Source organism: Lissotriton vulgaris, chromosome 4_1, assembly GCF_964263255.1.
Source record: "Lissotriton vulgaris chromosome 4_1, aLisVul1.2, whole genome shotgun sequence".
Lineage (NCBI taxonomy): Eukaryota > Metazoa > Chordata > Amphibia > Caudata > Salamandridae > Lissotriton > Lissotriton vulgaris.
Genome location: NC_141691.1, coordinates 372,077,142 through 372,102,649, shown reverse-complemented (window position 1 = coordinate 372,102,649; position 25,508 = coordinate 372,077,142). Strand labels below are relative to the sequence as shown.

General features: G+C 44.7%; 1 protein-coding gene across 1 annotated transcript in view; it reads right to left on the bottom strand.

Moving 5' to 3' along the window:
- Positions 1-21,075: 21,075 nt before the first annotated feature.
- Positions 21,076-25,508, bottom strand: part of GPR174 (G protein-coupled receptor 174) — a 176,624-nt gene continuing 172,191 nt past the window's right edge. The window contains exon 2 of the mRNA XM_086918749.1: positions 21,076-22,792. Coding sequence (XP_086774875.1) covers positions 21,242-22,270 — 1,029 coding nt within the window. The 5' untranslated portion in view covers positions 22,271-22,792 and the 3' untranslated portion in view covers positions 21,076-21,241. The remainder of the gene's footprint in view (positions 22,793-25,508) is intronic.

Here is a 25,508-nt window from a genome sequence, read left to right as displayed (position 1 = left end):
ATAATCATTGGCCTCAGGAGGAAGATCAATGTAGCCCCCTCGAAAATTGTTCTCGTTGCGTGGGCCCTGGGTGGATTGGTGGACAGCTTTGCTGGCATTTGGCCTTAAGGGAACACCAGCATTGGTATGTACAGGAATTTGGGTGGTCGGGAGCTTAGATGTCCTAGTTGGAAGATTAGAGGTTTTTCGATCAACAGCCATGGTTCGAGGTTTGGGAACAGGCCGTGTAATAGCAGGTGCTGGGGGGGGAAGTTGTGGGGTCTGTGGGGCTGGATCTTTCTCTAAGAGACCTTGGTTTTCTAGACCTTGCAATCCAAGAGTAGCCAAGGCTATAATGCTCTTTTCCATCTCTAACAGATTATTTTCTATGCGAGATAATCTCAGGTCTAAGGGAGAAAGTAGCTTCTTAAATGTTTCCCAAACTATACCTATAAACTCCCTATCCCTCCCTTCCTGACCCTCTGAATGTGGTCCAACTTCCTCTGCATTTGTATTAGCAATGATAGATGCAGAGACTGCACCATCATTATCTTCCTCTCGGTGTACATGTTGCAAAGAGGCACACCCTCCTAAAACGCTAATCACAGGTACACTTCCAGCATTGAACTGATGTGCCACAGCAATTTTAGCCTTCTTACGTGAGTAAGCGGACCTAGAGTTACGTTTTCTTTTGTGTAGTTTACCTTTAGAATTATTGCAAGTGGGTTTATCAGGTATTACCAGAATAGGGGAATAGGGGAATTAATAGTGTTTTGCTGGTCGGGGATAGCCACGGGTGGATTCTGATTATCGGACTGGGTTATGGGACACAAGGATGGAGGTAAAACAAGTGACGCCGGAGTGAAATGGACATCTGCCTGCGTGATTACGCAGCGTGGAATGGCCAGACGCTCCGGAGTTATAGCAGATGCTATGTGACCCAAGGAGGATTTTTTAGAATTGGCAATGTCCTGGGACAATCTTCTAGCAGCAGCCAAGTCCAATGAGACACGAGTTTGCAGTTTGGTAATTTCCTTGTCTATAGCTAAATTTGTGCGAGTAATAAAATCATTCATAGGGCCGCTTGTTTGCGGCCCCCCCTTAGCAGCCCTACTACGGGTGACCCGTGTGCACATAACTAGACAAGGTTGGCAGTCCGCCTAAGCAGAGAAGGAGCTATGAAAGAGAACCAGGTGGCCGAGCAGAGGGCGATAGGGGATGGCCCAGTCCAGTCCTCTCCGTACTCGAACGGCCTCAAACGGCCCGCTCTTTGCCCGGTCTTCGCCCCGAGCGCGCCCGCACGCTACCGCGCAGCGGTCACTCCACCCAGTAAAGTAGGGCTAGTGCAGGGCGGGGGGCGTGGCCGGCAGGGAGAGCGGCCACAGGTGTAGCACGCAGGGACTCCTGGGCAATGGAGCCCCTGCTAGGCTGCTCGCAGCCCTGCCGGTATGCAAAGGGGAACAAGGATATGCAGCACCCCTCTCGTCGCCCCACAGAGTCTGCAGGCGCAGCGGGACCCGCGCAGCGGGTCCTGCAAGCTGCGGCGTTCTCCCGGTCCACAAAATCCAAGGTGACAGGCAGCAGCAATAAGGGAGCCTCCACGTAGTTCCAGCAACAAATCCGGTAGGCAAGATTTCCTAATGAAAAAAAGGTTAAAATGACATTATAGTTAGGTATGGGAATCATACCTTAATTTGCATAATTTTTTTTTTTTTTAAAACACTGAAATTCACCATTTATGGTTACTTCAAGTCATTCTAACTCACGCCCTTGCCGTATACTACTTATAACACCAAATATTACATCACACATGACTTGTTCTGTGTCTTCATTGATAACATAACTAAGGACATCTGAAATTACATTATTGATGACAGCACTGTGCATGGTTGGGCCATGAACATTTCCACCAAGGAAGGGTTCATGGTATTTAACAGTAAGGAAGAGTAGAAATGTAATGCTAACATTTCCTTATAATTACTAGCGCGCCAAAACTATTTAGCTGAAGGAAGGCTCTGGCTGGCCCATAGGAAATACTAGGAAGCGGGTATAAATATTAATTCCGCTATCCCTGGATCGAAATATGATTAAACCACTCTTTTTAATATTTATTAAAAGCCCAACTTAAGGATGATGTCAGATTTTAAATCAACATTAATGAAATGCAACTTTTAGAAAGTTATTTTCCCCTGCATATAGCTTCTGGAAGGTTAATCTTCATTAGTACTCCAACAGTAGCCCAGTGGGAAATGAACCCTCTTGAGGTGTGAAAACTGCTCCTAGAGCACGGACAATGGCTTGGATTTGGGGAGGTGTTTTGTCTTCCCTTTGCAGAAGATGAGCTGGGGTGTACTAATAAACTTAATTTACTTCAAAAGGGCCTTTCCTGTCACAATCAAATGTTAGGTGACAGCTGCAAAGATCCCTACTTGTGTCTTCCCTGTCAGTCAGGCACAAAACCCAGTGGTGGGAGAGCTGCCCCCAGATCTAGCTTAAAGTGAACACAGTATAGGGGACTAAGACTTTGGCCACACCTATAAATGGGTGCACAATCTCAGCCAAGTGGAGAAGGGGTTCCCCATGTTGGAAAAAAGGAGTGAGGGGCACTGTGGGATTGTTAGCAATAGGGCAAACAGGACCTGCTGCAAAAGTGGGTGGGGTACCCTTGGAAACATTTATCCCATTTGTCAGGGAAGGGACAGGTATTACCACCACCCACTACGTAGTGCCAGGCATAAATTTGACATTCCCAGTCACCTTCCTCAGAACAATTTATAGACCTAAGGAATACTGCAGGAGGACTGGACCTTCTGTCTGTCCCCTGAGAGGGACCCAGAAGGGCTAGACCTACTCCTTCTTGTACCAGGACAAAGAAGTGGACTCCAGGAATTAGTTGCCTGACCCTACTGTATGGATATTGGACTACCAGAAGCTGCAAGAGGCCTTTTATATGAAGTTCCCATCTGACTAGTATAACTGGACCTAACATGCTGATGGCCTCTGGTGGAGTTAGCCTTGACCCCCAAGTGCTCTTATGGTCCTAGAACATTTGGATGTGTCTAACTAGATCTCTCCTACCATCCCTGAAAACCTGTGACTTAAAAAAAGTTTGGACTTTGAGACCTCTGGAGTACAGAGACCAACAATTCCAGCCTATCCAACCAAGGGGCAACCTCGATGGGCTAAAAAATCAGGCTTCTCCGCAGCACAAAATCTAATTCAACAGTCAGTCTGTGAGAAAGTACAGCTTCTTGGAAGCAAATGCCAGATACAGTTGCAGGCCATGGGCCTGATTTAAATCTTGGCGCCTTTCCATACATCCTGCCATAGTAGCAGGCCCAGAAAGAACCCCAAGCCGACAACAGGCAACCCTATTTATATTTATACACAAACAGAGAAGACTACCAGCTGTGGTGGTCTTTTGTGCTGTTGAAATTCCCGCTGTCACTGTCTTGGATGCGCCCAATGAGTTGGAGGAGTCCTGGCGGCAAAGTCTTGATGGGGGGCAACCATGGTGGTGGGGAGACAGGTAAGTGATATAGATTTTTTTTCACTAAAACATATATATGCTGTGTTTATGTATATATGTGTTTGTAGGATATGTTAAGTGAGCATTATATGTACATTCTGCCTTGTACCTCACCAACATACACTTACCATGCAATGTGTAAGCTCATACACCACAGACACCTTCCTTGGGGTCCGTCAAATCGGGATGCTGGTCGGTCGCGGTCAAGGTTTAGCAGGACAGGGTGGGACCTGGATGATGGTTAAGATCAGGAAACAGCATCCTGAGCCCCAAAAATGTTGAGTTTAAACACCCTTTTCATCCCATTCTGCCTAGTTGAAATGGGAGGGATTCCCACCGAATTCCCTTAGAAACAGGCCAGATCCAACTACCGATGGGTATCCTTGCTGGAGTCCTGCCACTGGAGCCTTCAGCCCATCCCGCCGCCAGGTTGGGGAGCGAAGTTCTGGTGGAGTCAGCAAGAACGTGGCAGTCTTTTCACCCATTGAAATCCAGCATCTAAACCAGGAGTGCGGACCGCCAGGTAGGGGGGGGGGGGGGAACTGCCAAAAAAGGCCACTCAGTTGCAGTCCCGCCAAGATCTAAATCAGCAAAAGACACACAATTGACAGGCCCGAAGTCCGAAGGTCAAAACCCTTTCAGGACGAAGGTGGCAAAGTATCTGACTGGTGAAAGAACTTCTCTAGGCATAAAATTTGAATTTCTTCCACTTTGAGCTTTTCCTGCCAAAACCAATGGTTTGAGCAGTACCTTGCCAATGTCTATTCAACTTTGTGAAGCCTTCCTCCAATATAGCCTGGAGCCTTGGAGCCTTGCCCTGCTGAAGTATTTTGATTTCCTGAAAAAAGTTGCATTTGTGAATTGACCTTCTGTGCAGAACATTATAGTTGAAAACATTGTTAATGATTTTTCCATTTATAGTTACTATTTTTCATCTCAGCATTCTTATTTTGAGAAAAACTCAAAACATCTACACAAACGCCCCCTACTGAATTTTGCATTCAGTCTGCTTTTCAGCAATAAGATGCATTCTGAGAGTACCTTTGAGTTTCCCATCTGTTCCCTACACATATTGGAAGAAGGTATAAAGCATAAAATAGGAAATGTCTGACTATCTCCTTGCTGGAACACAGATATGTGTTTATGAACCAGGGAGGAGCCAGATGCCTATTGGACTTCGCACTTGTTGAGGAAAGCATCCAAATAGCATCTGGCTCCTTGCTGAGGCACAGAATTATATTGCCAGGGTGAAGAAAGCAACCAAATCAAGTCTGGCTCTTTGCTTTGGCATACAATTGTGTGACTGTGCCATTGAAAGAAGGGCAATAGTTTGGGGATTGTTTTCTTGGGCCAAGAAATTTTTTAAACAGCACATAGCTCCTTTTTGCGGCACAGAGGGAAAGCATTGTAAGAGGATGTGTTGTGTGTCTGTGTAGTAGGAAGGGGGCATTGCTGTTTGGATTCATTCATAAGCTAAGAAAAAATCCAAAAATGTCTGGCACATTTTAGGTGCACAGACACACAGCTCCGTTCTCTCAGAATACTTGTCATCGACCGAGAAGTATCCTGAAGTAAAGGAGCTGTAGGAAATTAGCTAGAAAAGTGGAGACTGAAACGGGAGTGGCTAGGAACAATCCTAATTCCTCCCCTTCCAACTCCTACCTCTGGTTCATTTCGCCTCTTAGTTTGGCGGAAAGGGTGAGTGCAATGGCGGGTGGAAGGAGCTTGGTTGCTCATTGTGTTCCCTCTTCTACTGCCCGACTCTAGCAAAAAAAAGTATTGGGCTGGTGAGTATGTAAAGAGAGGAGCTGGGGGCAGAGTATCTACTTATCCTTCCTCCCACAGCCCTGGCTACTAGTTTGATGCTTTAAAGGACCTGGGAGGGGAAATTCGTTCTCCAATATGTTTTTATGTTACACATGACCTCCTTTACATAATAATGTGGTGACTCAGAAGTAAGCAGCAGGCTGCCTGATTTATGTGTTTTCAAATTCCCATCAAATATTCTGCACCAGAAAAATTCCTCACAGCACCAGAAGGTGTTTGTCACCCGTCCGGAGCGCAACAAAATAAACAAGCATTTGCAATGCAATAGGTCTCGCATAAGGAAAGTTTGAGCTATTGGTATTGTAAATGACAAATTTTTTATTTATGTGTTTGTTTTGAAAATAGCAAAATTAATAGCTTTGTCATTTACAATGCAATAGTTTTAACTTTCGCAAACGTGACACCTATAGCATTTATAATGCAATATTTACATGACTTAGATGTATTAATATTACAAATAGGGCTCCCGGTTTTCCGTTTAAACTGATTTTTACATATAAATACAGACGGAAAACAATTTTTCCTTTGTCTGTATTTATATGTAAAAACCGCAAAATACTAGTAAATGTTGCTGCGCTGCTGTGCTCGAAATCAGTTATCTCGCCACGTCTCTCTTTCTGATGTAGGGGAGATTCTTTCTAATCCTTCCAATCAGAGTCTTTAGGTGACGTACTGCCGTGCCCCTGAACCAATCCTGGTCAGATTTAAGCTCACCGAGTAGGCATGTGAGCACCTCCAGCCCTTCTCTCAGAACCTTTGCCCCGCTATCTCCTCCTTTTGCCTGCACTATGACCAGCACCGTGCCACCGTGTTGCCACAGTCAGCATTTGTTGCTGCCCCGGCCCTTCGGAATTAACCATCTCCAGGGCTCTGCCTCTTAAGTAAGCTCCCTGCCATCCCTCGGCCATTTCAACAAGAAAGGTACCTGTATTTCCCCTGTGTATGTGCCCTCAGAGGACAGATGAATGGCGACTTCACAGTGTCCCTAGAAACAGCATAGAGCTAGAAGCCTGGACACTTACACGAGAAAGTCACTAATCACACAGTCTGTCCCGCTGCAGCCTTGGGCTCCTCCCCCTACGGTTTGAATTGGCAGCACCACAGTCCGGGGGGTGGGGGAGGGCGGGCGGGTTGGTGGCTTTCTTTTCACTTCGAGATTGGTGTGTTTTAAGTTGCCAGATTCGTTGCTCCCTCGGCTCTTTACAGGTTCCTTGATGTATAACTTTACAACTCCATGTAGAATCACTGGCGGAGTTTGTGCAATTGCACATGTGTTTTTGGGGCATGTTTGTTGGAAGAGTGTTGATACCCAGCTTGTGTGCACAAGCCAGGGATGGTGCATGAGGTAACAGTTGTGTGTAGTTGCAGCGCATAATTTTTCATCCACCAAGAGCGCAAATTAAATTATATTATTTACATGCCATGAATGTCTGTGCAACCGCAGTTACCGCAGTAGCAACTTTCACAAGCTGAAGGGCATTACGTTTTGATTACCATGGCTTGGACGCTTAAACCTGGCAAGGAAAGGACGCATAACGACTGAAAAAGTGGAAGCACATCTTTTATACATGAGGGGTGCTCAGTTTTAGCAAAACCGAACTTCTTCATTGATTTCTAAGCTGTTCGGTATACATCAAATTAGGACAATAACAGCATAGTGGCGCAACTAGAGCCAAATTGTTTTTGAAGGTGGGGGTGTAGTGGTAATTCTTCCAGCAGTAGGTAGCATGGAGAACAGGGGCTCTAAGAAGTGGTGAAAAAGCAACAAAGCCTCATTAACAGGCAAATGGTCTTTTAAAGACCAGTGAAGTACTGAGATTCGGCTGAAACACCAATGAAATCAGGAACTTCAGCCTTACCACCCCATTCTCCAACGGATCTCTGTGATTGAAGAGCGCTCTCCATATACCAATGTACTGTTTATTGATGCATACAAAAAAATATAGACTTTAAATTTGGAAGCCTCAAACACCTTCTATTGTCAATTTAAATAAATGTGGAAAAATACTAGTTGTAGCGTCGGCTTTTGCTTGTGGCAAAATAAATGTGGATAAATACAGAAAAAACACCCAAAAAATAAATATGGATAAATACAGACGGAAATGGCAAAAAATAAATACCATAAAACCGGGAGCCCTAATTACAAATAACAATGGCTTTTATTTTTTAAAATAATTAATACTTAAATAAAAGTTATTGTAATTTATAATGGTAATAGCTTAAACTTTTGTAAATAACATTTGTTCAGTGTATTTTATTGTGATGAAAATCCAAGAACAGAAGTGAAATATTAACATCTTTTTGTGACATTTGTAATAAAGCTTGAAACATTGAGAGAGCATATTAGAACCAGTTGTTGTTGAATGGTTGCACAGAGTGATGCTGTGGCCTTCAGTGGTGCTGAGTGATGCTGTGGCCTTTAGTGGTGCTGAGTGATGCTGTGGCATTCAGTGGTGCTGAGTGATGCTGTGGCGTTGAGTGGTGCTGTGGGGTTGAGTGGTGCTGAGTGATGCTGTGGCATTGAGTGTTGCTGTTGCATTGAGTAATGCTGTGACATTGAGTGATGCTGTGGCATTGAGGGCTGCTGTGCGCTGAGTGGTGCTGTGGCATTGAGTGGTTGTGTGGCATTGAGGGGTGCTGTGGCATTCAGTGGTGCTGAGTGATTCTGTGGCGCTGAGTGATGCTGTGGCGTTGAGTGATGCTGTGGCATTGAGTGGTGCTGTGGTGTTGAGTGGTGCTGTGGTGTTGAGTGGTTCTGTGGCTTTGAGTGGTGCTGTGGCGTTGAGTGGCGCTGAGTGATGCTGTTGTGTTGAGTGATGCTGTGGCGTTGAGTAATGCTGTGGCATTGAGTGATGCTGTGGCGTTGAGGGGTGCTGTGCTCTGAGTGGTGCTGTGGCATTGATTGGTGCTGTAGCGTTGAGTGGTGCTGTGGCATTGAGTGGTGCTGTGGCATTCAGCGGTGCTGAGTGTTTCTGTGGCGCTGAGTGATGCTGTTGCGTTGAGTGATGCTTTTGCGTTGAGTGATGCTGTGGCGTTGAGTGGTGCTGTGGTGTTGAGTGGTGCTGTGGCATTGAGTGGTGCTGTGGCATTCAGTGGTACTGAGTGATGCTGTGGCGTTGAGGGATGCTGTGGCATTCAGTGGTGCTGAGTGATGCTGTGGCCTTCAGTGGTGCTGAGTGATGCTGTGGCATTCAGTGGTGCTGAGTGATGCTGTGGTGCTGAGTGATGCTGTGGCGTTGAGTGGTGCTGTGGGGTTGAGCGGTGCTGAGTGATGCTGTGGCATTCAGTGATGCTGTGGCATTGAGTGGTGCTGTGGTGTTGAGTGGTGCTGTGTTGTTGAGTGGTGCTGTGGTGTTGAGTGGTGCTGTGGCTTTGAGTGGTGCTGTGGCGTTGAGTGGTGCTGAGTAATGCTGTGGCGTTGAGTGATGCTGTGGCATTGAGGGATGCTGTGCTCTGAGTTGTGCTGTGGCATTGATTGGTGCTGTAGCGTTGAGTGGTGCTGTGGCATTGAGTGGTGCTGTGGCATTGAGCGGTGCTGAGTGATTCTGTGGCGTTGAGTGGTGCTGTGGTGGTGAGTGGTGCTGTGGCATTGAGTGGTGCTGTGGCATTCAGTGGTACTGAGTGATGCTGTGGCGTTGAGGGATGCTGTGGCATTAAGTGATGCTGTGGTATTGAGTGATGCTGTGGCATTGAGTGATGTTGTGGTGTTGAGTGGTGCAGTGGCATTGAGTGGTGCTGTGGCATTGAGTGGTGCTGTGGCATTGAGTGGTGCTGTGGTGTTGAGTAATGCTGTGGCATTGAGTGATGCTGGGGCGCTAATGAATGCTGTGCACTGAGTGGTGATGTGGCGTTGAGTGGTGCTAAGTGATGCTGTGGAGTTGAGTGATGCTGTGGCATTGAGTGATGCTGTGGTGTTGAGTAATGCTGTGGCATTGAGTGATGCTGGGGCGCTAATGAATGCTGTGCACTGAGTGGTGATGTGGCGTTGAGTGGTGCTGAGTGATGCTGTGGCGTTGAGTGATGCTGTGGCATTGAGTGATGCTGTGGCGTTGAGTAATGCTGTGGCGTTGAGTAATGCAGTGGCATTGAGTGATGCTGTGGCATTGAGTGATGCTGTGGCATTGAGTGATGCTGTGGCGTTGAGGGATGCTGTGCGCTCAGTGGTGCTGTGGCGTTGAGTGGTGCTGTTGCATTGAGTGGTGCTGTGGCGTTGAGGGGTGCTCTGGCATTCAGTGGTGCTGAGTGATTATGTGGCGCACAGTGATGCTGTGGCGTTGAGTGATGCTGTGGCTTTGAGTGGTGCTGTGGTGTTGAGTGGTGCTGTGGTGTTGAGTGGTGCTGTGGTGTTGAGTGGTGCTGTGGTGTTGAGTGGTGCTGTGGCGTTGAGTGGTACTGTGGCGTTGAGTGGTGCTGAGTGATGCTGTGGCGTTGAGTGATGCTGTGGCATTGAGTGATGCTGTGGCGTTGAGGGATGCTGTGGCGTTGAATGGTGCTGTGGCGTGGAGTGGTGCAATGCAGTAGGCCTGGCAATTATGCGGGTTTGAGCTATTGCATTGTAAATGACAATGCCTTTTATTTATGTTTTTGTTTGTAAAACATAAATAAAAGGCATTGTCATTTACAATGGCAATAGCTTAAACTTGCGTAAATGTGGGACCTATTGCATTGCAAATGCTTGTTTGAAGAAGGTTTTGCCTTGTGTGGCCGTATTGTAGGAGTGCTAACAGCTGTGGGGACTATGGGCAGTCACTGGAAGCAAGAGGGGAGGAGAACCTGGTAGGGAAGGGTGGTTTAAATTTACAGATGCAACAGTGCGGCTAGGTGCTCTTGGATGCCGCTCAAACACTAAACAAGCAATGCGTGCAACTAAATAAATAATTAAAAGCAGGCGCCATGCTAAATATAAAACGTGCACAACTAAATAAAATATTAAAAGTGGGCAGAAGTGAAAGTGGAGAAGAACCTGGCAGGGAAGGGAGGTTTGAGGTTTGAATTTACAGATGCAGCAGTGCGGAGAGGGGATCTTGGGTGGCGCCTGAACACATAAAACAAAATGCGTGACAATTGCATTGCAAATGATGGTTGATAAATGTATGCGATGTCTCTGCTGGGTCCCACCCCCAGTCCTGCACAAGCTGCAGCAGACCCAAGCCCTTTGGAGGGAGTCCTTCTTTTGTACTTGGACCCTGCCTTCTCTTTAAATGCACAGATCATTGAGTAGACAGGAGCACTCCTAGCCCCGGACTTGCTCTGGAGATGCAGTCTGCCAATGAACAGTGCCTATGCCTCGGTTCCTAATGCCGAAGGTGGGCAGCATAAGGTTAATGGCCTCCACCTCACACTGCAGCTTTGCGATGCCTTAAGACACACAGTGAATCCCACCGGCCGTTCGGCATTCGCTGAATCCACAACTTTTGAGATCGAGGTGGACTCAATGAAAAAGTGAACCCTTGGCTCTCTTGTCCCAGAGTGCATGCAGTGCATGGTGGAGCTTTCAGCAGAACAGAACAATATAAAAAAAATCAAAAATGCACAACACAGAAAGGCATTAGCAGAACAGTATGCACTTTTTTAATCAATGCATTACGAAACAACAGTGTCTATTTTAGGTGATAAATAAAGTAACCTCGCTCATGACACAGAGGTTATTTGCAAGCGAACACCATTGTAAGGGTTGAATATGAGTGGGGAGCGCAACATAGTGGGGGCCAAACTGTGCTTTCAGGGCCATGGGGGGGTGGTCGTTTTCGGGACAATGGTCTTGCCGTGGGGTGTGAAAACAGGGGGCAGGACCTCTAACACCATCTGCAGGCTAATTAAACTAGTTGTGTGAGCTGCGCAAAAGAAAACAAAGGCACCCTCCAGGAAACTCACCACATAGTGGACACCGCGTCGGGAAAAAACACACAAGCTACAGGAAGTGCATGGGTGGGGGAGTGGTGTGTGCGAGCATCCATATAAAACGGAAAATGCATGGCCCACTTTCACGAAAACAAATAGTGAAAGTGTGGATGGCGCGCTAAAAATTAAAAGAAGAGGCACCCATAATTATTCATTAAGGGAAGCATCCCGGGAGAGTAGTATGCGGGCCGCAATGAAAAGCGCATGGCATTCTGACAAAGAAATGAAAGTGAAAGCATGCATGGTGCCGCATTGAAGAAAAAAACAATTGCAATACAACAGATCTCGCATCTACGAGAGTTTAAGCTATTGTTATTTACAATGGCAATAGCTCAAACTCTTGTAAATGCAAGACCTTGGCCGCCATTGTCCCGGGCTGCTTGAAAGGGAAAGCGGGCATGGCGGCCCGCACATCACTCTCATGGATTCCATCAACTGTGACGAAAGAGCTGCAGCTGGCCGTGAAGTGGAGTAGGAGCACGTCAGGAAAAAACACACAAGCTACAGGAAGGGCATGGGTGGGGGAGTGGTGTGTGCGAACATCCATATAAAACAGAAAGTGCATAGCCCACTTTCAAGAAAAGAAATAGTGAAAGTGTGCATGGCGTGCTAAAAATTAAAAGAAGAGGCGCACATAATTATTCATTAAGGGAAGCTCTCGGCATTGCTGTGGGGGGAGTGGGAGGGCGGGGGAGCAGCAGCCTTTGATGTCTGGTGTCGCGTGAAGAGGCTGGTGGCAAATGGACTCAAAGCGGATGGTCGCTTTGATGTTCTTGCTTTGTCTTGCTTGGTGGGGGAGCGGATTTCTGTGCATGCGCATTTCTCACATGAACTGCATGGAATCCGCAGTGTTCAAGAGAGTTTGTTTCCCCTGCTATAGGTTCGAGCTATTAATCCCTGCGGGATATAATAGCTCAACCTAAAAAGCAGGGGCTCCAGCCTGTGGCAGTCACAAAATAATGTTGATATACATCATAAATATTTACAACAAGGGGTGGTGAGGGACAGAGTCTCTGAATTAAGCAGAAAGCTCTCACCCAGTCAAGAGATCAGGGCTAGATCCAACACCGTTTTTTAGCTCACTGCACCATCCCAGTTTCAGAACCTGGCTGTATGCAAATTAGTCTGTTCCTGTCCCAGTGCATGATGGGAACAGGGCAAACCAAACTACAAAAGCCAATTCTTACACTGGGAAGGAAACAAGCTCCAGGGGACCGGTTTCTGGCATTACAGCCGTCTTCGGCCCGGTTTGCTTGAATCCTGATGGTGCAATGAGCAAGGGTCTCACATCTGAGAATACCCTTCCACGCTTAGGGTGGACAAAAATATTTACAACAAGGGGTGGTGAGGGACAGAGTCTGTGGCAGGGTATACTCAGACATGAGTCCCTTTCTCACTGCTCCATCAGGATTCAAGCAAGCCGGGCCGAAGAAGGCTGAAATGCCAGAAACCGGTCCCCAGTAGCTTGTCTCCTTTCTGGTGAAGAATTGGCTTGGTAGTTTAGTCTGCCCTGTTCCCATGATACACTGGGCCAGGGACAGACTGATTTGCATATAGCCAGGTTCTGAGCTGGGATGGGGCAGTGAGATAAATAACAGTGATGGATCAAGCCCTGATCTTTGGACTGGGTAAGAGTGGTCTGTTTAACTCAGACACTCTGTTCATCACCACCCCCTTTTCTAAATCGTTTTTGGCCACTATAGGTGTGGCAGGGTATACTCAGACATGAGTCCCTTTCTCACTGCTCCATCAGGATTCAAGCAAGCCGGGCCGAAGAAGGCTGAAATGCCAGAAACCGGTCCCCGGTAGCTTGTCTCCTTTCTGGTAAAGAATTGGCTTGGTAGTTTAGTCTGCCCTGTTCCCATGATGCACTGGGCCAGGGACAGACTGATTTGCATATAGCCAGGTTCTGAGCTGGGATGGGGCAGTGAGATAAATAACGGTGATGGATCAAGCCCTGATCTTTGGACTGGGTAAGAGTGGTCTGTTTAACTCAGACACTCTGTTCATCACCACCCCCTTTTCTAAATCGTTTTTGGCCACTATAGGTGTGGCAGGGTATACTCAGACATGAGTCCCTTTCTCACTGCTCCATCAGGATTCAAGCAAGCCGGGCCGAAGAAGGCTGAAATGCCAGAAACCGGTCCCCGGTAGCTTGTCTCCTTTCTGGTGAAGAATTGGCTTGGTAGTTTAGTCTGCCCTGTTCCCATGATGCACTGGGCCAGGGACAGACTGATTTGCATATAGCCAGGTTCTGAGCTGGGATGGGGCAGTGAGATAAATAACGGTGATGGATCAAGCCCTGATCTTTGGACTGGGTAAGAGTGGTCTGTTTAACTCAGACACTCTGTTCATCACCACCCCCTTTTCTAAATCGTTTTTGGCCACTATAGGTGTGGCAGGGTATACTCAGACATGAGTCCCTTTCTCACTGCTCCATCAGGATTCAAGCAAGCCGGGCCGAAGAAGGCTGAAATGCCAGAAACCGGTCCCCGGTAGCTTGTCTCCTTTCTGGTGAAGAATTGGCTTGGTAGTTTAGTCTGCCCTGTTCCCATGATGCACTGGCCCAGGGACAGACTGATTTGCATATAGCCAGGTTCTGAGCTGGGATGGGGCAGTGAGATAAATAACGGTGATGGATCAAGCCCTGATCTTTGGACTGGGTAAGAGTGGTCTGTTTAACTCAGACACTCTGTTCATCACCACCCCCTTTTCTAAATCGTTTTTGGCCACTATAGGTGTGGCAGGGTATACTCAGACATGAGTCCCTTTCTCACTGCTCCATCAGGATTCAAGCAAGCCGGGCCGAAGAAGGCTGAAATGCCAGAAACCGGTCCCCGGTAGCTTGTCTCCTTTCTGGTGAACAATTGGCTTGGTAGTTTAGTCTGCCCTGTTCCCATGATGCACTGGGCCAGGGACAGACTGATTTGCATATAGCCAGGTTCTGAGCTGGGATGGGGCAGTGAGATAAATAACGGTGATGGATCAAGCCCTGATCTTTGGACTGGGTAAGAGTGGTCTGTTTAACTCAGACACTCTGTTCATCACCACCCCCTTTTCTAAATCGTTTTTGGCCACTATAGGTGTGGCAGGGTATACTCAGACATGAGTCCCTTTCTCACTGCTCCATCAGGATTCAAGCAAGCCGGGCCGAAGAAGGCTGAAATGCCAGAAACCGGTCCCCGGTAGCTTGTCTCCTTTCTGGTGAAGAATTGGCTTGGTAGTTTAGTCTGCCCTGTTCCCATGATGCACTGGCCCAGGGACAGACTGATTTGCATATAGCCAGGTTCTGAGCTGGGATGGGGCAGTGAGATAAATAACGGTGATGGATCAAGCCCTGATCTTTGGACTGGGTAAGAGTGGTCTGTTTAACTCAGACACTCTGTTCATCACCACCCCCTTTTCTAAATCGTTTTTGGCCACTATAGGTGTGGCAGGGTATACTCAGACATGAGTCCCTTTCTCACTGCTCCATCAGGATTCAAGCAAGCCGGGCCGAAGAAGGCTGAAATGCCAGAAACCGGTCCCCGGTAGCTTGTCTCCTTTCTGGTGAAGAATTGGCTTGGTAGTTTAGTCTGCCCTGTTCCCATGATGCACTGGGCCAGGGACAGACTGATTTGCATATAGCCAGGTTCTGAGCTGGGATGGGGCAGTGAGATAAATAACGGTGATGGATCAAGCCCTGATCTTTGGACTGGGTAAGAGTGGTCTGTTTAACTCAGACACTCTGTTCATCACCACCCCCTTTTCTAAATCGATATACATCATAAAGGCATCCTCATGACACCTTTTATGTTGTTTATAAATGTCATTGGGAATGGCAAAGTGTCAAGTATATATTCATATCACACATTCCAAAGGACATAGGTTTACAACCCACTTCAGCTTTCAACCTGTAATAACTTATTCTACTGAAGAAGGACAATTATCCTGAAACACGTGTCTAGAGATACACAACACTGGCTGCACCAACAAGGGTGAAAAACTAAAGCCCGACACCGAATGAAAGTGTTATCATGCACTGCATTTATTATGATGCATCGGGACAAACTGAGTGCTGGAGTGTGAGGCAGTGTGCGCCCACCCCCTACTAATAAAAAAGCGTTCAACATCGCTAGACAAATGATGAGAAAAAAGTATATTATGCAAGTGCGCCATGGCTAGTCAGGCTCGAACAGTATGAGGAGAGCAACTTTACGGTAACATTTCTAGCCTGGCAGGCACAGGGACAAGCAGCCAAGAATGGGATAAATGCTCTGAAATGCCCAATCTCAGGAACTATAAATAGGGAATCAGAGAAGAAATTATGGTATCTCATTGTCTGCAGATATATATGCCCAAACTCAGAGGATCGACATACTATCCCTGGGTAGATTCTTAGCAGACTGCAATATTCCAACTTTAACTAGCAAAGAGGGGGTTGACATGTCTCGACACTTCTCTGGAGAAGAATTTATAGGGGTTATTAGGAATCTACCAAATGGTAAAGCGTGTGGCCCAGATGACTTCCGGGGGGATTTTTCTATCTTTTTACTGATGTCTTAGCCGATTATCTTTTATCTCTCGCTAATAGAAGGCTACTACCATACTCTTTTCTTGAAGGGAATGTTGTACGTTTCTTGAAGAAAGGTAAGGATGCTGAGGATCCAAACTTGTATGACCCTATCACATTACTAAATAAAGATTATGCATTTATCACAAAGTTGCTCACCAAAAGATTTAATTCAATAGCTGCCGGATTGATCCACACAGATCAGAATGGCTTCATAGAAGGCCGGCAGTTAGGGACCAATTCTCACTACTTGGGGGAAGCTCTGGATTACTTTGCAGTGAATTACATTCAAGCTGTGGTGCTTCTGCTGGATGCAGAAAAAGTTTTTGTCCTCGTGGTCTGGGAAACTTTATTTAATATCTTGACCAGATTTGGCATCACATCCTGGATCACAAGGCTCATATATAGTATGTACTCTAAAGCCAAAGCTGGCATCATTATCAACTAAGTTGAAGTGTGGCAAATAAAGGTGTTGTGGGGCACAAGGCAGGGGTGACCGCTTTCCCCCATATTATTTGCCTTCTTCATAGAGCTTGTGGGTAGAGCAATCCAGGGAAATAGGAGCATTCAGCCTCCTCTCCCACAGATGAATAATGCAACTCTAAATGCGGATGATATCATGTTATTTTGGAAAATAGGAAGGCGACCCAAGTACAGGCTTTAGAGAGTTTTGCCTAATATGAGGAACTAGGAGGGTATAAAATGAACAAGACAAAAGCAGAATTAATACTGTGTGGATGTAAGCCTTATGATTTACACCCGGAAGTGGCTGTTTGTGTAAAACCCCATCCAAAGCGATATCTAGGCATAAGGTTCTCATCTAAGATTGATGATTTGTTTGACCTCAACTTCGCTCTCCTCCTTTTAAAAGTTCAAAATCTATTCTCTTGTTGAAAATCTCTCCTTTTGACTATCTTGGGGAGAATCTCACTGATCAAGATGTTGGTCCTCCCATGATTCAATTTCCTGTAGTTCTACCCAATCTTAAAGATTACTACTTTGCCTACTTTGCACAATACATGTCTAGCTTTATTTCAAAGTTGCATAAGGTTTTTTCTGAATAATTTATGCTGTTAATTTTTAAAGAGTTTCAAATTCTGGATGTGCTAAAGATGGTTAAGCTACCCAAAAGAGTTCCCTATAAGAGCTTGAAGTGGCTCTTGAGGAAGCATGGGAATCTCTATAGGAGATATTCCATCCCCCAGATCTACGCTGTAAAACCACTGGCTGTTGTTGATATTGAACCGGGGGTGAAGCTTGCACTCAAAATTGGTCAAAAGTGGGATAGTGGAAAATTTTCGAATTCCTGCTGGAGGACAGATTACACTATTTTGCGAAAGTCAGATAGCGGATACAGGATAATTTTCTCCGTTTGGGATCATTTAGAGCACTCAATAAAATACTGTTTGATTTAGATCAGGCAAGATCCTCAGCAGCAGAGAAGGGGTTTTTACCCTAATTGATGATGGGGTACTAAAAAAGCGGGGGAATGTAACAAAATGCTCTCTCCATCAAAGGCCCGACCTTGCCTAAAAAAGGACAAATATGAAGGCTTGTAAATAGCAAAAAAGATGTGGAAGGAACTTAATATACTTAACTGTAGTGCCCTGATGGGGCTAATTGGCGACAAATGCTTTTTTTCTCTAAATAGCTTCTATACAGAACTCTGACCTTTTAAAAACATATTATCCCAGTCTCCCTGGCAACAGTTTTCGATATTTAGGTCAATCATCTGTCAGTTGGACACATGTAATCTGTCATTGCTCATCCATTCAGGGATTCTGTGCTGAAGTATTTCAGTATCTTGTAAATGAATGGAGGATTAATTTGGCTTCAACAACTTGGCTGAGAGTCTGGGGGTATGGATCGTTACTAGGTCAGCCAAACATAAGGGAAAAATTTGTATATATAGCAACAGCAGTAGATCGGTCCCATCTAATTCAAAATTGGCAGACTCAGGTGATTCCTACAATGATGGACTGGCTACAGAAAATGAGGAGAGTTAGAACCAGCGAACAGCTATATGCACTACGAATGGGCGGAGTCAAGAAATTTGAAAAAATCTGGGGGTAATATTTCCTATCTGAAGAATGAGGATTAGTTTAAAGGGTTTATTTATATAGGATAGGATAGAATGAATATTTATAAAGTGCACTAAAACCAAAGGGTATCAAGGTGCTGGGCGGGATGAAAGAGAGACTAGCACCCGCCAGCTAAGAGGCAAAGAGCCAGGTCTTTAAAATCTTCCTAAAGGACTCGAGTGAATTCGCCGCGGTGATAGAGGCGGGCAAAGAATTCCAGAGTTTAGCGCCCGCCACAGAAAATGAGCTGCCACACCATTTGGGCCTACGAAATCTAGGAGAGACGCGGTTTTTCTGAGTAGAAGATCTCAAGGTTCTGACTGGAGTGTACCAATGGAACAAGGTTTTAAGATGTGATGAGCCTGTTCAGTGCATAGCTTTTTACACCAAGTTCAGAGCCTTGAAGGGGACGCGCTTCCTGATCGGAACCCAATGCAAGGTACAGATTCCTTCCCTGGTGGGCCTGTGTTTAGGGATGTTAAGAATAAGCCCTGCTGCAGCGTTTTGCACCACCTGAAGCGTATTCAGATAGCCTATGCTGACATTGAGGTATAATGCATTGCAATAGTCTAACCGAGAGGTAACTGGCGCAATGATGGTGGGCCGAGGTAGCTGCGGGGGAATGTACGGCAGCACTTTCTTAAGAATTTTAAGAATATAGAAGCAGGTACTAACTGTGCGATTCACCTGGACATCAAAAGACCGGTCCTCATCAAAAATGACTCCCAGATTTTTGCCCATTGTCACTGGGACAGGAAGAGGACTGCAGATTTTGGGCCACGAGGCGGCAGACCAAATCGAGGTTTGAGGGCATAAAACCAAGATTTCGGTTTTATCCATGTTAATCATGCTGGTCATACATTGATTGAACTTTTGAGCAACCAGCTGCAAATCATTAGTGATGGAAATTATGATTTGCTTGTAATCCGCATAGGAGAGTACCTGAAAAGCCAAAAGATCTCACCAACGAAGCCAGGGGCGTCACATTAAGATTAAAAAGAGTGGGGCTGAGTGAAGAGCCCCGGAGGACCCTACATGGAAGGCTGAAGGCCTTGGCTTTGAACCCACCGTAACTGATGACATTGGTTCTGCCGTGCATAAAGGAGTGAAAAAGCTGCAAGGCCCTCCCGGTGACTCCTGCTTCCAGCAGTTGCTGAAGCATGCGAACTGGCGAGATGGTGTCAAATGCAGCTGAGAGGTCAAGCAGATTTAACACCACTGATCTGCCATTCGACCTGCATGCAGATACAGTCCAAAGCTGCTACCAAGGTGGATTCAGTGCTATGACCTGCCCAAAAACAATTCTGAGAGCTGTCCAAGATGTCTTGAGTTTCAATATATTTTATAAGCACGACATTGATACATTTTTCCAGCATTTTGGCTGGGGCCGGGAGGCGGGCGATAGGCCTATAGTTCTTCAACTATAAAGAGTTGGCATTGTGCTTCTTAAGAAGAGGTGAGACAGTGGTTTCCTTCCAGATGTTCGGATATTGCCCAGATAAAAGAATATTATTGAAGATTTTGCACAGGAAATTGGCTGTAAGTTCGGCCGCAAGTCTGAGTGTGGACACCCTGCAAGGATCTGTGGGAGCGCCAAATTTGAGGCCAAGTAAGAGTTTCTTTATGCGAGGGACTGTGATAGAGGGGAACAAGGCCAAAGCAGGCATAAGAGGTAAGAGTACCAGAGCTAATTCTGCAGCTGGCTCAGTTTCCTCGGATAGCTTGTGAAAGATTTTCAAGACTTTCTCCCTGAAGTAGAGGGCTATATCATCACAAAAGACTTGGGTAAGATTCAGGAGCAGTGCTCCTGGAGGTTCAGCAATTTCTTTGATGACTTTGAAGAGCATGCTGGAGGAATTATCAGCTGACTCAATCTTGTCAGTGAAATACTATCTAAGCTCTTCTCTTGCATCTCTGTTAGGCACTTTATGTGTCATCTTAATTTTTTATATGCCTTTAAGTCAACTGCTTTTATAGTATTTATGGCCCATGCGCTCTGCTTGATAACCGTTTTTTAGTAACTTGTTATGTCTCATGTATTTATTCAGCTACATAATATGAAATACGTATGTATATCTTTATTTATTTATCACTTGTACGATGAGTTACGATGAATGTTACCTCGAATTCATATTTATATTTACATTTACATTTATGTTAATGCAATATTTAGATCCTAATAAAAAAGATTTATTAAAAAAAGTTACAGCTCAGTCATCAAGTTAGTGATCTCTTACAAAATAATTGAGAAATATGTCTGCACACAATTTTCAACAGTTTCTAAAATTCCTCTTAATATCGATAGTCATCATTCTGGCTTTTGCCTCAAACCATTTACGATAACCGCCTTACTTTGCAAATATTTTTTCCTGCTTAAATGCATGATATGGGAGACACTTCTGGGAAAGTCTTGTTCGACCTATTCATGGTCTTTAATGGCACCGATGACTCCATCCTTCTGAAGAGGCTAGACATCTTCACCAGTATCGACAGTACTGCTTTCCTACAGCCCCAGCCCTTCCCATGAGATTGTCACCATATTGCCATTTTTTCTCTGAGATGTTTTACTGTAACCTCTGACTGATCGAATCGGTTTTCATCAAATTCAGTCTATCCAGGTGTCCTTTTGGGTCAAACGCGCACTTAGGGACATTTGATCAGCAACATACGTACTGTCTCAAAACGAGTGTCGCCGATTGTGGACTCTGGAAGAAACTACTCTAGCTGCATCATATTTCTTTGCAAGATGTTCAGCTCAACAATATAACATAACTTAACAACATCAATGCTTAATTTGAGCTGCTGGTTGCCAGTAGACCCACCGGCAAACATTTTTGGGGACATGCACTTATTTTTCCTCATAATATGTTTATCTAGAGCACAAGAGGGAAAAACAAACTAAGTGGAAAGATGGAGGAAGAGAAAGAGGTAAAACTGTCCTTAAGGGAGAAAGCAGGAATATGCAAGAGTGTGATAAGGGACAGGGAGTGTTTGGTAGTGTATTAAATAGAAATGCGGTGGGTTCAAGAATACGCAGCCTTGGTATTCAGTGAGCCGATATTTAGTTGCGCTTGCCATGGGATGCAGTGCAGATCTTTGGGCACCGGCGCTAATGATTTGACAAATTAAGCACTGCATAACAACATAAAATAACATATGACATACCTTTCTGCACCATACCTGATATCTATCATAGTAACAACACTATGGTAATAGAAATATTTTATTCCAGACACATAAGTTAAAAGCCACAAATATCTTTAAAGAAAGTGCTCTCACGTTGTAGATAAGTAGTACTTTTATACTTTGAGGTGGTCCTCACTTGGCCCACATTGTCATGTCAGAGTGGTAGTACATCAATGCCTCTTCCACTCAGCCCTTGAAAGATTTTTTTCGGGTACCCTCATCACAGTACAGTTCTGTCTGTAGCTCAACATCCTGCATTTCCTGCCGTGAAAGTCTTCTTCTAAATTCATCTGTCGTAAAGTAGTAAATGATGGGGTCTAAACAGGAGTTCAAACTGGCCAGACACAAAGCCACTGGGTGAAATGTCAATATTGCCTTTTTCTGTGAACAGTCTCTGATTTTATTTGACTTTGCCAGGAAGTGAAGGGGGAAACTGAAGTGGTACGGTGCAAAACAGATCAGGAACACCACAGAGCACGTTAAAATCATCTTCAAGGCTTTCTTCTTCTCACCAAGGTCGTTGGCGATTGGCTGTGGTTCTTGCAAGGAGGTGATTGTCTTCCATGAGCAGTATACGACTATTACAAGTGGGGTTATGAACCCGAAGATCTCAGCCATGGTGACCATTAAAACGGAATAGAAAACACCAATGTCCTTCACAGGAAGGTCTACAAAGCAGACCTCATCTTTTGTTCCATTTTGATTATTAATTCTCAGAAGAGGAAAGGGCAAGCAGCTGACACAAATCACAATCCATCCGGCAATGCTGATGTACACATCAAACATTCGCTTGCAGTGGCTGTACCTGAAGGGGTACATGACAAACAGGAAGCGTCTTATGCTGATGCACACCAAGAAGTAGATGCTGGCATACATGTTGACGTACTTGAGATAGAAACACAACATGCACAGAAACTCGCCGAACGGCCAGGTGTGGTGCAGGTAGTAGAATATGCGCAGCGGCAAGGAGAGCACTTGCGCCAAGTCAGCAATAGCCAAGTTGATCATAAATATCACAGCTCTTTTAGTCTCTTTGACATAGGCGTAGAAGACCCACAAAGCTAACACGTTCCCTATCAATCCCGGAACCAGCAGGATGGTGTAGGTGATTGCATATAAAAAGTTTAAGAAACCAGGGTCTACCTCACAATTGTCGGTATTATTACTCACATTTCCATGCATCTTTATTTTAAAAAAATCACACAGGTATATCATAAAATGCTGTCATATTATTTAAGATACTATAGCTTATTGAGGAAAACCCAACACATTGTCAAGTTAACGTGGGGGATGTAGTTTTCCAAGTGCCTGCTTTTGTCCTGGCATATATCTGGTTTTTCACAGTGTCGTCCATGTGTCTCATGTTGGAACAAATGTTTCATATTATTTCTGGCAAAACCAGGTTAGGTCAGGCCTTTATAATGTAACTCCTTCTCGCAGGTGGTATTGATTTGATGTTCTATGCATGTTTCTATGCTTTGGACTGCACTTGCCAAAAGAGGTCACTTTCACAGTTTCCATAACGTGGAGAGGCCATAAGATAACACCATCAGAGGATCCACCTGCAATGGCCTGTGTGTGATGCCTTTGAGGAATCCCCTTAGGTGAACGGATACTTTTGTTGCTGATTCTAGAGTTTCGAAGTTTTGGAAGTCGATGTTGTGAAAATGTTTGTAATTTAGAATGTCTTCCTCCGGCTTTGAATCTGCAGCCACATATGCCAGCGGGGAACCACAACTGAAAGAAAATTTGGGAAACAGATATTGTTACTTTAATTTTACTTTTTAAGAATGAATAGACAATATATTCTACAAAAATTGTAAATAGTTAAAATGATGCCAACATTAAACCTGTTCATAAATTCTTGAAACTTGGAGTAAATAAAGTTAGAAAAACACGAATAGAGATTTTTAAATAAAGGCCAATGCACAATGATTGTCACCAGGGAGAAAAATAAGATCTGCGTAATACCAAGGAATTACTTATAAGATTTGAAGACAGAGACATAAGACAGCAAATTCCAAGAACATGAAGTGAGAAGGAAAAGAGATTGGAACAATGGTGCATTGGGAAATAACTCATGGTTAGAACCAGATGGCAGAACTGAAATTTATCACAAGATTACAAAAGTGTACTGGGACACAAGTTAGATGGACATAGAAGGCAAAAGCAATATCATAAACAAATAGTCAACAAGGAAAAAGTATTTATTTAACATGGCAGTGAACATTCGAATGAACCATCTTATTAATAAGTAGAAGTGAGTAATTGAAGGCAGAAAAAAGTACCCAAGGGCAGAGCTGAGTACCAAATAAAAAGTAACAAAGTAATATTGAACGAGACTTTGCATGAATTGATCCCCTAATTAGTAACCCTGGGCGTAGTTTGTGTAGTAGCGCTACGAGTAGCTATGCAAAGTGCACTTTGCGCGCTTCGTTAGCTTAACGAACTGCGTAATGCGGTAGGCAAATGCACTTCGCACTGATTGCACAGTGCCTGATGCTTGTCCGCACTGTGCAATCATTGCAAACGGCATCTTGCACAGTGCAAGCAGTCGTTTTCGACCGCTCGAGTAGATTTGTACTCAAGCGGCAGCTTTCTCAACGTGGACTGGTAGTTTCTCATCGCGAGCGGTCTCGAGCATACGCGACCACTTCCAATGAGAAACCTGACCTCCCCACATTGAGAATCTCGCCAGGAGGTTTCTTTTCCACGCTCATGGTCGGCAATTTGATGTTGCTGATCGCGAACGAGGAAAAAGTCTTGCCGGGATGTTGATATTTCTCGCTCCCGGTCACCAACTTGACGTTGAGCAAGCAAAAAATGCCCGCTACGCGTTTTTGTACTGTGCTACGTTCAATTTGCGTAGTTCGTAGTACGTAGTAGCGCAAACTACGCTCGCTCCATGAGCGTAGCATAGTACTAAGCCTCGGGTTACCAATTAGTCACCTGTATAGCCAATGACAATTTATAGCTCATAAAGTGTCACCTAAAAAATATTTCTAGGTCCAAAACGTGGACAGATGCGATGGGGCCTGCTCACAAATGTATGCCTGTTAGGAGTTCACAAATGGATTCCTGTCAGGCGTAAGATTTTTTATGGGTGCGAAGACCACCACCATGATTGCGGAGATGCATGCATTCATAAATTCACGGACAATGGGGTACAATGTAGGTGTTCCTGGGTGCTTTCAAGGCCTGGCAAAGCTCGGACGGTTGTGAATGCTCACAAACAAGGACGTTTGTGAATGCTCACAAACAAGGACGTTTGTGGGCATTCACAGACTCCTCGTTCTTTCCTCTGTTGCCTGGAAATGGTCGTATTTTACACGAGCCAAGGGTTGATGTAAATGCCTTTCCAGGATGGAAATGGAAATATATTACCGCCGGTTTTGGTGGGGGCATAGGAGAAGGGCTTTCCCCGCAGGAAAAAAAAATTCTATTTAAAGAAATAACATGTGAAAAGAAATATTTATCAATGGAATTCTACGGGGCATACTATACAGAAATAACACAAATAATTAAATACATTCTGACCTACATTTAAAGATGTAAATGAGTTTCACTATATTTTTTTTTAAAAGCCATAAGAAAACCTGTGAAATAGTGTAACAGACTAGTTGTAAAATCACAACTCTTTTTGTTTTATCCTGGAATACAACAGAAATCACCATAGTATGACATACAGGTATATTTTGAATTGAAAACTGAACCAGGGATGTTTTGGATTAGGAATGGGTGCATGACAATATGCAAAACATGTAATCAAATTGTGTTCTTCCTGTTCATAAACATGATGCAGCCTGTGAACTCAGAATTATTACAGTGCACCGCCCTTCATTATAGGGTTTCATGAATTGTACCTATTTAATTAGAAATGTGTGTCCTTTTTCATGCAAAAACCGGTGAGTGCCCTTAACAGTTCAAAGCTGTTTTAGTGCATTATATTCAACTAGATACAAAGTTCTGTTGAGTTACTTTATATCCATCACTCTCCTCAATATTACTTTGAGCAACGAGCACTTTGTTAGTGTCTTTTAAACTGAAACTTTACATCTCTATGTTGATCCCTTCAGTGCCCATACCCTAAGTCTCTTCGAATTACTGACTACGCTGACAGCAGGGTGGCCTCATAGAAGTTATGCTCTGGTACCTGGCCTCATTTCTTTCAGAATGAACAGAGGGTTATTATTTTTATAGAAATTCTGGGGCAAATTTGTAAGCTCCTTGCGTCACTTTTGCATCACTTTTAACATTGGAAAAGTGACTCAAAAGTGGTGCAAGGGGCTTGTAAATCTGCCCCAGAATTTGTATAAGAATTACGTATACGTGTAATCCACCTTATAGTGGGCTTTCCTAACTTCTTTTGGGTGCATACATCACTTATGTGCTAATCTTAGATTTACTGGAGTTGGAATGGGACCACCTTTTGGCAGCCTCATCCTTTTCTATT